This window comes from Galleria mellonella, unplaced genomic scaffold, assembly GCF_026898425.1.
Source record: "Galleria mellonella isolate WM207_F2 unplaced genomic scaffold, CSIRO_AGI_GalMel_v1 utg44, whole genome shotgun sequence".
Taxonomy (NCBI): Eukaryota; Metazoa; Arthropoda; class Insecta; order Lepidoptera; family Pyralidae; genus Galleria; species Galleria mellonella.
Window position 1 is genome coordinate 3,054,358 of NW_026442100.1, and position 17,882 is coordinate 3,072,239.

The following is a 17,882-nucleotide window of genomic DNA, read 5'->3' on the forward strand; positions in this document are numbered from 1 at the left end:
CGAGGACTGGTGATAAGTGGCATACATACTTATTTTTTTTTAGTTGTTTATGCCATTGCGGGCATATCGAGACATCAGTCCTTGTAATACCTACCCTTATACCCTATAATGGATTCTCAGTTTGTGATATAAATTGATAATTGGCCATTCAAGTGTTTATTGATTATTTTTTATATTTGAAGCTGTTAAATAAAGTAAAAAAAAAAAAATACAATGATGGTGTCATACAAATTTTGTCAAAATTAAACAAGTCATTTGGAAAAAATGTTCGATTATTACGTGATTATTAAAATAATAACAATAATAAACTTAAAATTATTGTTGTAACAAAAATTCTTGGACTCTTTTATTGAAGTCTTCGGCGTACTTGATGTGAATATTGTGCTTGCCATCTGGATACAGATGCAATCTGAAAATGGAATACTCATAAAAGGGAAATTCTAGATAGGCCCTATTTTAATAGAAAGAACATACATATATACATACATATAGGTCAAAATCATAACTCCTTTTTACTTGGCTGTAGTTGGGTAAAAATATTCAACAGCTTGAAGTAATGAATATATGTATATAATTAATAAAAGTAGTTTTGAGGATTTAAAAAAAAGATATAACGCGAATTGTAATACAATTACAGAAGGGGGAAAGGAATTGTTAGTAATGGAGACTGAGAATCCCATTGCTAGCAATATACCCAACCAGGTCGATCTCCTCGAAGTTCTTCCTGGAAACTATCATGGTTAATTCCTGATGATCAGATCCTGATATCATGATGGGCTAACTGACCTGTTTTCATTCTCATCTATCATCCTTCACTGGTGCTCCGTCAGCGTATCCCGTTAGCGCAGACGGAGTTACCATACCATTTTTACTCATCAAAAAAACAGCCCGATTGCTAACAATATAGCCTATCACGTCGATCTCCACGCGGTTGTCCCTGGAAACCATCGTGGTTAATTCTTGTTGAATTCGTCATGATGGGCTAACTGACCTGTTTACATCCTCACCTATCATCTCTCACTGGCGCCCCGCCATCGTATACGAATAGCGCAGGCGGGGTTACCATTCCATTTTCACGCATTATCAACCACCCCTTATTTTCCCGTGGGTGTCATCACAGAATATAATATGATGCCAATGGTGACCTTGAAAATGTATTAAATTTCTATTCGTGAGTGCTATCACAGTACCTATAAATAATAGTACTAAAGTAGTGTTATAGTGTTACGGTCTTAATAGAAGTATTCAGTATCTATCATGAATCGTAAAAAGCAAACAAATTTAATAATAGATACGTTATCGCTATCGCATGCATGAGATGAAAAGAGATAGCGATCCCTACCCCTTCCCGTGACCACATGAGCCTTTACATTACCTTGAGCCTTCAATATTAGTGTGCAAGTGTGATGCGTGCACACTATCCACCATCGGGTCCTTTTCTCCGTATAGTATCAACGTGGGACATTTAATATCTTTCAATCGCTCCGAACATATATTGCCATCCTTAGCTTTGAACAAAGCGATCACTCCGTCCACCCACTCTATCCAATAACTGGCGAATCTATCGCCGTATAACTCAATCATGGGTTCTTTCATTTTTTTAGACCATGCACTAATATCTTTCACATCTGGAAATGAATGATGAGTAAATAATATGTTTTTTTTTTTATGCAACAAAAAAAGCTGAGCTGTGCCATGGAAGTATTATATTGTTTCGTCCATGATGCCCTCCATGCGTTGCCATTCCTAAGGACTCCGATGTTATTTCTCTGTACCCTGTAAATACACTGCCATATCCCACCCTTCAAACTGAAACTCAGCCATGCAAACACAGCTACTTTACGGTTGAAACACGAATGGGACAGAGATGCCAAAGACTTTTGTACAAAGTCTCCCTCTGGTAAAATATATGTTTAAATTTGTCAATAGCTATTCAAGTAATGCGAACTAACTTCAGTACAGAATAACATCAGCATTAATATATCTAAAGGATTTATTATGTAAATTGTATATTGTAATGAATTAAAAAATAATAATAATAATAATAAGGCAAATGAAATATATTTAACTGTAGATGTAAAAAAAAATGGCAACTATAAAAAAGTTGCCAAAATTATTCCACATTTCTTATATTAGAGTCGGGTTTCTTGTAAGTTTATACTAAAATGTTTTCCATCAATGGTACATTAAAAATTAACATAGAAGATAACTGAAATAGAATGTTTAGAATTTAAATTATTCAAATAGAACTGTTTACAAGCACTTTTAAATCGTGTTTTTTTTTTTTAAGTCTACCGCTGGGTTAAAAAAGTTATATATATATTTATTCAAATATACTATGTCTAAAATTACATGGTCATTATAGTCCGTGCATGATCGACTAACGCCATGCACATTTGTCATTCAAAAATTTATTAAAAGGTAGATCCAAAATATCCTTCGGTATCTTATTACAATGTTCATTCTGATAAAAGAACTATTAACTTTTTCTAAACAATATTTCGGAACACCAAGCTTGTATTAGTATATAAGATTCGATAGATAAGATAGTATCTAATATCTTTAAGATTATTGAGATCTAAATGATTTGTTAGTAAAATATGCAACTTACTGTTATATAATTCAATTTCATTGGGCAGAATGAATGAATTACTACCCCAAATGACCAGTTTCTCTACGGATTCGGGGTATTTGGCAGCAAGAATCATGCCCACTATGCCGCCGTCACTCCATCCCAAGACCGAGTACTTTGGAAGATTTATGGCCTTCAACAATTTTTGATATATTAATTAGAAGCCCACTTCTCTATAGTTACTATAACTATAGAGAGGTGGGATAAGTGATTGTTAAAAATGGGGATTAGTAGCCCCATTGTTAGCAATTCATCTTGTCAGGTCGACCTCCACGCGGTTCCCCCTGAAAACTGTCGTGTTCTATTCCAAGTGAATTTATCACGATAGGCTAACTGACCTGCCTTTTCATTCTCACCTATCATCCCTCACTGGTGCTCCGCCAGCGTATCCCGTTAGCGCAGACGGGGTTACCATTCCATTATCATCCATTGCATCCTGCACTGTCGGAAGATTTTAGTTTTTATGCATAAGGAGGTAAGCGTATTGTTTCAAATTTTTCGCTATTTATTGTCTGTGGTAGTGAATTTTTTTCTATGTAAGCTGTTTGCACGCATGTAATTACATCATAGACGGGCATAGACGATAGAATTCAATATATTCATATTGACGAGCAAAAGAGCAGTTCTTCGTTTGGGCAAGCTTCAGGATATAGGAAACTTTATCTATTATATAAATACAATTAAGATTTCATACAGACCTTCATAAATTCATATGCATAATCTGCATCCTTATCATAAAAATCAGTGGGGAAGTCTCTGTCTGGTGGCCTACTCTTCCCGTAGCCTGGTGGATCCCACGCTACCAATGTGAACTTCTCCCGGTCGAACCCTTTCACTTGTGGTGCGTAGTCGGTCCATATTGACCCTAGAGCGCCGGGCACACAAAGCACGTTGCGCGGCCCATTCCCGACTTTTAAGTAATTGATGTCATAATCCCCAACTTTTACTTTTTCTTCCTGAAATAATATGATAATGGTACTTGGGTTTTTTTTTATGGGTGAAGAAGAAATGGTAACTCTGCCTGCGCTATCGGTAAACGCTGGCAAGGTACCAGTGAAGGGTGACAGGTGACGATGAAGGCAAGTTAGTTGGTGATCAATTGAACAAGAAGTAACCACTATGGTTTCCAGGGGGAACCACGTGGAGGTCGACCTGATAGGGTGTATTGTTAGCAATGAGGTTGTTAAATCTCATTATTAACAATCACTTTCCCCCCGGTACTTAGGTTTTTTTTAATGGGTGAAGATGAAATGGTAACCCCGCCTACGCTATCGGTATACATTGGCGGGGCACCAGGGAAGGATGATAGGTGAGGATAAGTCAGGTTAGTTGGCCCATCGCGACGAATTTGACAATAATTAATCACGATGGTTTCCAGGGGGAACCGCGTGGAGGTCGACCTGATGGAGTGTATTGCTAGCAATGGGGCTATTAAATCTCATCACTAACAATCCCTTTTCCCCGGTACTTAGGTATTAGGTAACTCAGGATGTGGGGGAGGAGGGAATGGCTTATTAGTAATGGGGACTAGCGGACTCATTGTTAATAATATGCCGTCAGGTCGACCTACACGTGGTCTCCCCTGGAAACCATCGTGCTAAATTCTTGGTGAATTATATCGCGAAGGTCTGACTCACTCGCTTTCACCCTCATCAGTCATCGTTTACTGGTGCCCCGCTAGTGTATATCGATAGCGCAGGTGGGTTATTATTCCATTTCCACCGCTACGCTGCCTGATCCCATTGAGATATGATAAAACAATAATTGATTTATTTACTCGATTTTTTTAAATTTTACTATCGATCTCCAGATTAATCCGATTATTTTAAAAAGACCCATCTGAAAAAGTGACAATCGAAGTTCAAAAGATCGCTGTTTTTTTTTCTTCTTAAGTAGCATTCATATTCAATATATATCGAATTAAAGTCTGAAACATTAGTGACCTGTCAAGAGCAGGCCCATATCACTTAAAATAAAAAATGTTTGTATAAAATCTTTTGTCTACAGCAATATATTTTTTTTTAAAGATTCATTTGTAAATAGATGTAATTTATTTTATTATGTTGGTAATTCCAAGTGGTTGCATAGATTGATTTTCCTATTTCATCAATGGCTTAGAGTAATAAATATTTGTATTAAATCTTTTATAATCCACAGCGAAATAATTTTCTTTAGATGTATATTATAAATAGATGTAATTACTTTATTATGTTGGCAATTCCAAGTGGTTGCATAGATTTATTTTCTATTTCATTAATATACATAAGGGCAGTGCCGACTCTTGAAATTGAATTACTGATTGATTATTTACTAATAAAATTATTTCTTTATATTGTGCTACTCCGGTTAAAAGTAAAATAAATATCGGAAAGGATATTCGATCGGTATTATAGTGGGATACATTATACCTACTTACTGTAGAAAATCTCATTTACTTATTTCATTTTTTGTTGATTCACGTAAACAAATACAATTAAGTAGGTAGGTACTTACAAGGTTAGGTACTTACTTTCAGTTTCAAAACAGCTGATGTCGAAAAGAACGTTGATCTATAGTAATTCGAATTGCAAATATTATGTGATTTGTACAAGTACGAGTTAAAAATCTTTAAACCTCTAATTAACATTATTATAAAACAATTTAATTTATTTTCATGTAAGAAAAGCACAACGTTTAGTGATAAACTAAAATAAACTTGTAAAAATACAGATAAACAAGACTGAATAGATAAGTAACGCCTGTATGTGCAATGACACAAATGACTTTTATGAGTAAATATACCTATCTACGTATCTATACTTTATTTTTGAGGTAGGTTATGCATATTCATATCTCGGTATCATTATTATAATCATACAGTGCTTTGCTTGCAGTACAATTTACATCGTAAAGTACCTAGATAAGTTATATCAGTGTTAAATTTAAGCAATTATGAGAATGGAATGATGATGGATGGATGATTGATTGACCAGTCAAAAATGAAAGAGTTGCCATTAAATATACCTTAAAAATATTTATATTAATATTGTGTTGCTAATAAGTATATAGGTAGATTTAATATATACATAGATTAGATATTAATCATTATTATTTAGTAGTATTTAGTACTCTGCCAGTGGGATATTTTGTATAAAAGTTCTGCCGTGAAATAGCTGTGTTTACAGCGCTGTTTTTCAAGGGTGTAATAGTGTATTTTGTAACGTATATGGCATTTTTCTTGTTTTAGGCGATGGTTATTTCTATTAGGTGGATTACCAGCTTGTTTGTTATTCTAAGAATCATAAAAAAATGTAGTTTGAGGGTTAATTCTGAAACGCCATTTTACTAAATTTATCTTTCAAATTTAAATTTCAATTATTTTTTTTATTCTAAGGGCCAATATGAATTAAATCGTAATAGATTTAACTTTTACCAGGAGCAGCCAGGATTAGGAGCGGAGTTTTCATCTATTAGCAAAGACATGTTTAAAACTATTGCTAACCGTTCGTGAAATAAGATGTTAGAAATTGAAAAATATCAATCGTAACAATTGCTAGTGGACTGTATTTTGTATTACAAAAATTGTACAGAAATTATGATTATAATGAAGAGGATAATGAAGATTGAGACCACTGACTTGAATTTTGTAGCTTGCAGGATTCGGCTTTGAATTTAGGCTTCTCAGAACTTCTGGTTCAGTCGAACTTACTCCGGCTTACTTATCCACCGCTTTGAACCGACCAGCAACGTAGCGCCCTGCACTTAATTAGCTTCTTATTTGTAGACAAATATACATATATAATATAAAAGCAAACAAAGCAATATAAACATATATTAATTGTAACAATATTCGTCGTATTATGTATGCGCGCGATATAAGTCGACAAAACGAGAGCGACACACGAATGACGTCTTTCTCAAAAAATTTCGATTACTACCGACAATTTTTTTAAATTGTTGCCAGACGAAATTTATCAAGTTACAATTCTTAATAACCACATATGCGTCTTTTTTTTTAAGAAATTAGCCCTTCCTGCAGAATAATCTTATATCTAAGAACATTTAATTTCGAAATCTTTGTATTTTATTGTATAAGTCATTGTGTAAGTGAGGTTATATCTGTGGGGCCACAACGGCCATGGCGCGGGAGCACGGCAGCGTTAATTTTACTAAGATATAACTTTTTTATTTATGAATCGATTGAAATAAACACTAAATGTTAAGTGGAGCAAACCGGAACGCATTAGTAAAAACCGCATTCGAATTGGTTAAGCTGTTTTTGAGACTAGTGTGTCCAATTGTACAGACAAAGCAAACAGATAAAAATTGGGGGGAAAGGGATTGTTAGTAATGGAGACTAAGAATCCTATTGCTAGCAATATACTCAACCAGGTCTACCTCCTCGTGGTTTCCCCTGGAAACTATCATGATTAATTCCTGATGAATTCATCATGATAGGCTAACTGGCCTGTTTTTATCCTCATCGATCACCCTTCACTGGTGCCCCGCCAGCGTATCCCGTTAGCGCAGGCGGGGTTACCATACCATTTTCATCCAATAAAAAAAAAAAAACAGATAAAAGTTCTAAAAATCATTGTTTTGGGTTTCGTTGCGTTAATAGAACCTCTCAATAATAGTTTTTCTAATATATCTTCCATGTACAGACAGCGACCAGTTACGATTTTATTATATGTATTGATTGATTTTTTTTTGCAACTCGCTACTAATGGCTCATTAAAATTTCACATATAATAAAATTGTATTCACAAGATGTCTGTGTATAGGAAATATTTAAGAAAAAATATATGAGGGGTCTATAAATATAACAATATTCGAATTTTCTCTATCTGTCTGTCTGTCGGTGTGTTTGTTCTGGCGTCACGAATAAACAATAACACCAAATTGGATGGAGTTTCATAGTTGTGTTCATGGAGGTCAAATTTAAAATCTACGTTTATTTATTTATTTTATTTTACACTTTATTGCACGAAATAAAAAGAAAAATAACAAATACAGTAAATATTAATGAGAAGTGATACAAAAGACGGCCTTATCGCTAAGCAATCTCTTCCAGACAACCTTTGGGTAGAGGACATTGAGAAAAAGACAAAGGGTAGGTAGCACACTATTATATAAATATTATCATATACAAACATATATACATATACACACATACATTTATTATACATACACAATCAAATATATACATAAACATACACATACTTAATAGCACACATATTACAGAAGAAAATGACGAAGGAAAACGAAGAGAGAACACAGGAAAATAGTACTAAAGGGAGAGGTAGTAGGATGGAGAGGGAGACTTTGTACAAAAGTCGTTTGCTTGGATACCTCTCTCCCATTCGTGTTTCAACCGTGAAGCAGTTGTGTTTGCATGGCTGTGTTTCGGTTTGAAGGGTGGGATATGGCGTGAATTTACAGGGTACAGAGGAATAACATCTGAGTCCTCAGGAATGGCAACGCATGGGGGGTATCATGAGCGAAACAGTATACTCAGTTATGTCCATGGTACTGCTCATGTCTATAGGCGACGGCTACTACTTTCCATCAGGTGGGCCGTCAGCTTGTTTGCCATTCTAAGTTGTATAAAAAAAAATTAACAAAGGTTTATTTAATTTATTTTTTTACATTTGAAATTCATGTGTACGAAGTAGCGAATGGAAAGTCAGTTATTTTTTTTTTTATTTTATTTAAGCTGGTACCTATAATGTTCTTTTTACAAAATCAAATGCGAACTTCGTTAAGAGTGAACGTTATTTTGGTTCTAGTAAAAAGTCTTGGACTCTTCTGTTGAAATCATCGGCGTACTTTAAATGTACGTTGTGCTTGCCCGCCGGGTATTTGTGTAATCTGCAAACAGAAAATATAATAGTTTATCAATTACCTTATGGTTATCTTGAAAATATTGCTCTCAGCAATAAGACCGCCTTACTGTATTTATACAATTGTATCGTTATATTTGTTAATTGTCTCGCTTATTTTCTATATCGTATAATGCAAATAAAGTATACTCATTTATTCATAAAATTTTTGTTCTCTAGCAGAGATTTTTTTAAATAATCAATCGGAAATATTAAGAAAAAAATATATAATTTTCAATGTTTTTAATTGATATTTAAAAAGAGCTGATAACGAACTAAAAACATTAATCATGCAACAAACATATCAGCCTGTAACTGCCACTGCTGAACATAAGCCTCCCCCTTGGGGGGTTTGCCAGTAGTTGCCACGTTTAGCAGGCGGGTTGGCAACCGGTGTTAGGCTTTAGAGATGTTTTAAGAGGGACGCTGCTGCCCTTCCCTCGCCCTCCCTTAGTCGCCTCCTACGACACTTACGGAATAGAATGAGGTGGTCTATTCTATGCCGGGACCACACGGCATGCTTATTAACTATAATATAATTATTAAACTGTCGCAGAAAATTTTGATTTGAATAGTTTGTAAAGTTCCAAAACAGATTATTTAATTTATTTATTTAATCATACATTAATAATAATTATAAAGTTATGACAGCAAAAACCAAATCGTATGGAACCAAAAATATGAAGTAGGCGCAAAGTAGGAATCGGTAATATCTAACATTGATAACCACCTATTTAGATATCAACAATACCAAACCGATATCTATATCCATTACGAGCGGGTTCTTTTTTTAGATATTATATATTGGATAACCAATATTAAATATAGCTGTTATTGCATCAATATATGTATAGATATTGTAACTACAATATATAGATATTGCTATATATTACCCATGCTTAGCGCAGTGTTTAATGTTAAATTTATCTATCTATCCTATTTAAGAGCTGCGCTCTTGTCGGTAGAGCTCTTGCCACTCACTACGATATTATGCGAGTCTCTTTACCTCTTGATACGACACGACACCAACTTTTTTCTTGATCTGCCTGATGTAACTATGCCATGGTCTCCCTCTTCCCTTCCCTCCTTCTATCTTACCTTCTATGATAATGTTGATAAGTTCGTCGTGTCATATCAAGTGTCCTAACATTTTTTCCCTTTTGACCTCAATAGTTCTTGTAATTTGTCTCTTTTCTTAAACCCTAAGCTAGATTTATATGCAACGTATACCATAATTAACATTTTAGTTCAGTCCTTTATTTGAACAATCAGTCAAAAACATAGAAAATAAAAAAAAAAAAATTCACAATTTACAGATAATTTCGATGTGGTCACGTTTTGTTAACTTCGAATTACGAATGCTCTTAAGGATTCCGAATGGTTCCGAAACTAGTTGAACATTCTTGACAAATATACATATGGATTACCTGGAGTTTTCAATATGATTATGCAGGTAAATGGCGTGGTCCTTGTTCGTTAACGGATCTTGTTCTCCGTACAGTATGAACGTGGGGCATTTAATGGCTTTCAACCGATCCAAACATATATCCCCATTTTTAGCTTTAAACATACCGTATAAAGCATTATCGGTCCACTTGGCCCAGTAGCTGGCGAAATGTTCACCGTACACTTCAACCATCTCACTTTTATAATTCAAAGACCATTCATTTACATCTCTGTATTCTGGAAATCAAGGCAGGTTTATGTATATATTAATAAAGGCTAGTTTTTGCTCCCTATTTCGTACGCGTGGAGTTTAGAAGTAGAAAAATCAATACAATAGACTATTTTTAGACGATGTGTCAAGATAAATTCGTTAATGTGATGTATAATTGTATTTTATGCCCGATGTATGGGCAGGCTGTTCAAATTTCCTTTAAGACGTAATGAATCTCTTGCAAATTATTATAATGTACAGCTCACAATAAAGATTTAATCTATTCTATTTTATAATTATTTTTGAGATTTTGAGTTAGACCATTGGATACGGTTTTACAGTTGTGCTCCTTAATACAACTGGTAAAACCTTAACAATTTAATATGTCCTATGTTGGGGTAGTTTTGGGTGATTTTGGAACAAACATGTAGATAAAATTTATATCAAAATATTGTATTGGCATCTATTGGGCTTATTAAGAGCCCTCATATTATTTTTTCTTTTGAATGTCTCACATAAAGACATTGTTTAATCATTTTAATAAGACCCTAATAATTTGGTGAGGGGGCATTTTTTTATGATTCTTTGATTTTCTAAATCACTTTCATTATACACAAAGGGGAAACGTGAATTATTAGCAGGGCTAGTCAAACCTATTTAGCGTTTCTGGACAAATATTTGATGGAGTTTTTTAACGACGAAAAAAATAATACTGATGGTGCTTAGTGATTTAACAAGGTAATTTCCTTTTGTGGAACAGTAACCATTTTTCAATCACAATTGTTTTACGTAACCTTAAAAGTGTTCCAGTTCTTAGGAATTCCGGGGATGTTCACCACTTCATTTACTACTTATTACTATAATCATTTCGTGATGAACTTTTCTTTTTATTTTATGTATTTTTTATGCAACTTAGAATGCTAAACAAGCTGACGGCCCACATGATAGAAAGGAGTAACTTTCGCCTATAGACACGAGCAGTACCATGGACATAACAGAGTATACTGTTTCGCCCATGATACCTTCATACGTTGCCATTCCTGAGAACTCAGGTATTATTTCTCTGTACCTTGTAAATTCACAGCTATATCCCACCGTTCAAACCGAAACATAGCCATGCAAACGCAACTGCTTCACGGTAGAAACACGAATGGATTTGAATTTATTTTATACAATTTTTTTATAAAAAAAAAGGATACACATACATGTATTATTTTTGTGTAGATATATCTGTCTACATCTGTTGTGATTTGTGTTCTGTATGTAATGCATGTAAATTATATATTTATCTATCTTTCGAGAACCTTGTTGGTCAAGCATGGCAACAAATGGGAGTTCTTTTTGCATATAGTCTCTATGGTAAGTAGGTGGAGTTAGGATTTCAGAAAATATGCTCCTAATCTCGCTAGTCTGATAAAAAATGAAGTTGTTACAAAATAAATAAACACAGAGTAAAAAAAAACATGTAGTACACTTACTGTCGTATATTAGCAAATCACGTGGAAGGATAAATGCCTTGCTAGCCCAAACTACTAGTTTCTCAACGACCTCTGGGTGCTTGGCAGCGAGAATCATACCAACTGCCCCACCATCACACCACCCCAAAATGGAGTACTTTGGAAGTTTTAATGCCTTTAACAATGTTTAAAAGAAATTAAGCATGTATAATTTTAATTAAAATATATTTTTTCGATTAGGATAGGCTCTGAGTGTATGTTTATTCTATCCAAAGAGTTATCAACTGATTTTAAAGAGATGGAAGTTCTTAATTCGGTTGTAATTTTTTTTTTTATGTTTGCTAGGTTTTGAAACAACTCCGTCAGTTTGAAACCAATTTGGAAAATTTTCTTTTATCTGAAAGAATATACTTACAAATTGGTCTCAGAATTATTTAATTATATCTATTAACTATAATATTGGACCAGACCTTTTGTTTTTTCATATTTATTACCTCATAACTTCGTCAGTTGTAAACCGATTTGTAAAATGTTTCTTTTATTTGAAAGGATATACTTACAGATTGATCCCAGAATTATCTAATTATATCTATTAATTAATATTGGGCCAGAATTTTTGTCAAAATCGATTCAGTGCTTTAGTTTTTAAGTCAAACTTACTAGTTTTGCCTCAATTGAAGTAGATGTTTTTTGTCTTAATAATCTTAATTTTTTTAAATATTTATATTATTTAATATCATTTATTTTTATGTGGTTACATTCGGAAACCATTGTGGCTAATTCCTTGTGAGTTTTCCAACATAAGCCAACTGACCTTATTTCATTCTCATCTATCATCCCTCACTGGTATCCTTCCAGCGTATACCATTAGTAGAGGCGGTGTTACATCTGTGAAAAGAACTGTACTGACCTTCATTAGTTCATATGCACAATCTGCATCCCTCTCATAGAAATCAGTGCGGAAGTCTTTTTCTGGTGGTCTGCTTTTCCCGTAGCCTGGAGGATCCCACGCTACCAATGTGAACATCTCTCGGTCAAATCCTTCTATTTGTGGTTTGAAGTTGGTCCATATGGACCCCAGAGCGCCGGGTACACATAGCACGTTGTGTGGCCCATTGCCGACTTTTAAGTAATTTATATTATTATCTCCAATTTTTATTATGTCCTCTTGAAACATACTTGTAGAATATATGGGGATTCTGTGTTTAAAATATCGCTATAATTATAATAATATGTCTTAAAAATTCAGTTTCGTTACGGTATTTAACTGTATTGTAATAAATATTGGACAAAATCCTAGTATCTTCTATACTAGTCCCCTTATTCATAAAAACTGAAACTTTTTGTAGCATACAAGCCTGTTTTAATGGGGGGAAAGGGATTGTTAGTAATGGGGTCTAACTGATCCATACACCCTGTCTGATTGACCTCCACGTGGTTCCCCCTGGAAATCATTCGTGCTTAATTCTAATGGAATTCGTCACGATGGTCTAATTGAACTTCTTTCATTATCACCTATCATCCCTCACTGGTGTCCCGCCAGCGTATACCGATAGTGCATACCGATATACCGTTCCATTATCACACATTAAAAAAAAACCTGTTTTAATTATTAGAGTGTTTTGTCACTGTCATTCAAATTTAGAAAATAGTGGCAAAAGAAAAAAACCAAACAGTTCAATAGCTAAAATGTTTATGAAAGATTTGGCGTTTTTATAAATCAAATCAATGGGTAAACTCAAAAATTACTTAACTGATTTAAAAAAAAAATCACCTATAAAATACCACGTTATCAACGAGTAACATAGGTTATAAATTTATTTATTATTCTCGAAAATTCTGTTTACCTGTGCGAAGTCGATCCGGATTGTTAGTCCTACCACAGATAATATAACACTGTACTGTTAGTGGTCCTATTAATATAATAAATGCGAAAGCTTGTAACGATAGATGGATGAATGTTACGTCGCGCAGTGCAAAAGTTATTTAAAATAAGTAAAACTAATTATAATTATTCACGCTTCATTAGAAACATTGTTAAAAAATGTGAATAAGTTGTTTGCCATGGGCAACCAAACTTACGAATGCGTAATAGGGTTGAACAGCTCCATTACTAGCAATATACCCTATTTTTTTTATGCGTGAAAATGGCATGATAACCTGAATGATGACATAATGCCTACGCTATCGGTATATGCTAACGAGGTAGACATCAGTGAGAGATGATGGGTGAGGATGAAAGCAAGCCAGTTAGCCCATCATGATGGATTCATCAGGAATTAACCATGATAGTTTCCAGGGGGAACCGCGAGGAGGTCGACCTGGTAGGGTTAGCAATATATTGCTAGCAATGGGATTCTTAGTCTCCATTACTAACAATCCCTTTCCCCCCATATACCTACTCTATTAGGTCGATCTAGTTATCTAGATAAAGTTTCATCCCAACCATCTGGACGAGTGGCGGTCTTCCACCGTGCATTTTCAAGGTACTTTCTTCTACACACAACCACTCTTTGGAATCAACTTCTAGCAGTAGTATTTCCGAATAGATACGACATCATAACCTTCAAGAAAAGTGCATATTACTTTTTAACAGGTCGGCAGCACACTTGGAATGCCTTTGATGTTGTAAATGATCATGGGCGGCGGTAGTCACTTACTATCAGGTGAGCCGCATGCTCGGTTGCTTCCTGTGTTGTAAAAAAAATCCACGCAAAAGGGATCCTGTAAACCATTATGGTTAATTCTTGTAGAATTCCTCACAATGAGCTAACTGGCTTGCTTTCATCGTCACCCATCATCTCTCACTGATGTGTACCTCGTTAGCATATACCGATAGCGTAGGCGGGGTTACCATGTTATTTTCATCCATAAAAAAGTGATTTGCCGAACACTGATAGTTTTACGACATTTTTATTAAGACACTAAAATACAAGACAAGAAAATAGACACAGGTTTTTGTTATATTTAATAGCTAGATTAATGTGTCCCACACTTATGTTAATGATAATTAAGAGGCCAAAGAACGGTCTTTGTGCACAGGTATTTAGCTGAACATTCGCAAAAATTAGAAGACATATTTTTAAATTTTAAATCGGGAAAAAAAAAATGTTTCTAATAAGTTTTTTAACTAAATATTGTAAGTAGAGTAGATAGATAATTTATTTGCACATATAGTGGACTTTATGTAATTCATTTTGGTATTAAAGAGTAAAACTAGGACACGATGATCCAAAAAGTAGGGTATAATTGGATTATTACCCACAAACCCTACTGAGCTCCACGATCCATTCTTAATCCTCACCAACTATCCTAAATATATTTCCCAAATCCTACACCAAAACCCACCATAAAAACTTTTAAACCCATAACGATACTCCACCTCAATCCTAAACCCAAATCCGATAAAAGCGAGCGTATCCCGTTAGCGCAACCGCGACTGTCTATTGGGTCCTATAAATAAAATTTAAACCAAAAAAATTGGCTTATAATGAAATTATATATTATTAATTTTTTTTAACTCTTTTGTAACAACCCTTACACATTTGTCAGCACATCAAAAGAGATGTCCTGGTCACGTGGACTAAGTTGCGGTTAAAAGTTATAAAAAAAAAAAATAAAAAGAAACGAATAACTTGATCTAAGCACAAGACTGTTGAGTTTGCTGAAATCCAAGAGCAGTAAAATGTTAATTAATTAATTGAATGTATCCATTTGTTACTAATTCCGTTTAAAGAGGGTTTTTGTGTTAATTTCAAGAAAAAATTATGATTATTTATTTTTTAATAAAATTGGACCCCTGTATCCTGCAGTATCAATTACCTATAACACCTGAATAAACTATTATCACTTTTGGTATATATAATATGCAATGAACCATCTGTACAAATTGATATCCTTTTGTTGATCTGTATAAAAGAAAGATTCAAACGTCATCCATCTTTTGATCTGTATTATTAATTATAATGAAAAAAATGCGCATGACAAATACGGCATGACGTCGACAACTGATGTGAAAGTAGTGTAGCTAAAAGTTTAGGTAATGAAATTTGATGTTTGTATTTAAACATACTATAACATTATTCTGTTTTTTTTTTTTTTTTTTTTTTGTATTTATTAAAGGTATACACAACAGGTTACAATCAATAACATTATAGACATGATATAAAGAATTGAGACCCAGACAGGTGTACACACAGCATGGTTAAAGCAGTCGGCAAACAATGTTAAATTATAAAGTTATATAAAGAAAGCATATGAATGTGGTAAATAACAATGAAGTACATGTAAAATTTAAAAGATCCAGTTATTTTGTTTTAAAAACTGAACCACTGAATCGATTATGATAAAACTTTTATGAGATCAACAAGTAAATATACCCTTTTAGATTAAAAAAAAAAGAATTTTCCAAATCTGTTTATAACTTACAGGGTTATGAGGTAATAAACATAAAAAAACACAATCAGATTGAAACTTTTTTTGAAATCTGTTGAAAATCCGTCGAATAGGTTTTTTTAATAGCTAATAATGGAATGGCAACCCCGCCTGCAGTGTATACGGTATACGCTGGCGGGGCACCAGTGAGGGATGATTTGTGACGATGAAAGTATATCAGTTAGCCCATCATGATGAATTCCACTAGAATTAACCACGATGGTTTCCAGGGGGAACCGCGTGAAGGTCGAGCTAAGAGGGTATATTGCTAGCAATGGGGCTATTAGACCCCATTACTAACAATTCCTTCCCCCCCCCTCCCCCCCGTCGATCGATAGGTTAGGATATGAAATGTCTAGGACGGTGTTTCCCAACGTGGGGCCCACGCACCACAGGGGGGCAATTTGATGGTTAAGGGGGGGCAATTAAAAAATGAACTCAAAGCGATTTTAATCCTCTTGCTTTGGGCCATTTAAATGCAATGCTACGTGTAGATATCGGTGCTAAATTTATCAAAAAAGTAAATAAAAAAAAAAAACTTTAAATATTTATTAGGTATAATTTCGTTTGACGTTACCAAAATATTAACTGGACGATTAGAGTTGTCAAGTAAACTTTGTCGGGAAAAATTATGTATGGGGGCATAAAAATTTTAGAAATGTTCAAGTGGGGCATGGTACAAAAAAGATTGGGAAACACTGGTCCAGGAGGAACTTAATGCGACGCGGTTATAGGTAAATAGTACTTAAATATCTACTCTTTATTTGTCTCAATTTTTCGACGAATTTAGGATATACTATCGGCCCGTCCCGGCTTCGCACAGGTGGACATTTTTACATTTTAAAAACTGGCCATAAAGGCTGCACACGCGACGGAAGCTTATAAATGGAGTAACTTCTCCTGTTTTCCCAACATTTCCCTTCACTGCTCTGCTCCTATTGATCGTAGAGTAATGAAAAGTATACTATAACCTGCCCAGGAGTATGAAGAATAATTGTACCAAGTTTCGTTAAAATCCGTCGAGTAGTTTTTGTTTCTATAACGAACATATAGACAGACAGACAAAAATTTTACTGATTGCATTTTTGGCATCAGTATCGATCACTAATCACCCGCTGATAGTTATTTTGGAAATATATTTCATGTACAGAATTGACCTCTTTACAGATTTATTATAAGTATAGATAGATAGATGATACGGCAAAGATGCGGTGAGCATACGATATGTTTTAGTATAAAGAAAAAAAAAACTTTAATCGCGTATGTTAATTACCGTTATCAGTTTACAATGCAGAGTACAAATAGCAAATTTAAATAACATACAAGTTATACAATTCGTCTCCTTTGTCATTTGATAAATAAGTCAGCTATCCCTGGATTATGTAACGCTGTTTTATCAAGAGCCTGTCTTATATTGAACTGTTATGTCCATGGTACTGCTCATGTCTATAAGTGACGGTTACCACTTACCATCAGAGGGAGACTTTGTACAAAAGTCGATTGCTTGGGTACCTCTGTCCCATTCGTGTTTCAACCGTGAAGCAGTTGTGTTTGCATGGCTGTGTTTCGGTTTGAAGGGTGGGATATGCCGTGAATTTACTGGGTACAGAGGAATAACACCTGAGTCCTCAGGAATGGCAACGCATGGGGGGTATCATGGGCGAAACTGTATACTCTGTTATGTCCATGGTACTGCTCATGTCTATAGGCGACGGTTACCACTTTCCATCAGGTGGGCCCTCAGTTTGTTTGCCATTCTAAGTTGTATAAAAAAAAAAAATAGATTGTATGTAATGTATAAAAAGATGACCCGTTTTTTTAAAGCATTCTATGAAGAATAT

At 34.5% G+C, this 17,882-nt stretch overlaps 2 protein-coding genes across 2 annotated transcripts; both read right to left on the reverse strand.

Annotated features, from left to right (window-relative positions):
* Window positions 1–254: 254 nt before the first annotated feature.
* Window positions 255–5,370, reverse strand: LOC113518925 (valacyclovir hydrolase). Its single transcript, XM_026903958.3, has 5 exons — window positions 5,142–5,370; window positions 3,331–3,588; window positions 2,612–2,765; window positions 1,376–1,628; window positions 255–409 (listed from the first exon to the last, which is right to left on the reverse strand). The coding sequence occupies exons 1-5, from the start codon at window positions 5,256–5,258 to the stop codon at window positions 316–318; spliced, it is 876 nt and encodes a 291-aa protein (XP_026759759.2). The 5' UTR covers window positions 5,259–5,370; the 3' UTR covers window positions 255–315.
* A 2,410-nt stretch (window positions 5,371–7,780) lies between these two features.
* LOC116412799 (valacyclovir hydrolase-like) lies at window positions 7,781–13,761 on the reverse strand. The gene is made up of 5 exons (XM_031908041.2): window positions 13,455–13,761; window positions 12,518–12,823; window positions 11,629–11,782; window positions 9,921–10,176; window positions 7,781–8,482 (listed from the first exon to the last, which is right to left on the reverse strand). Exons 2-5 carry the CDS (start codon window positions 12,782–12,784, stop codon window positions 8,386–8,388), a joined length of 774 nt encoding a protein of 257 aa, XP_031763901.1. The 5' UTR covers window positions 12,785–12,823; window positions 13,455–13,761; the 3' UTR covers window positions 7,781–8,385.
* Window positions 13,762–17,882: the final 4,121 nt, after the last annotated feature.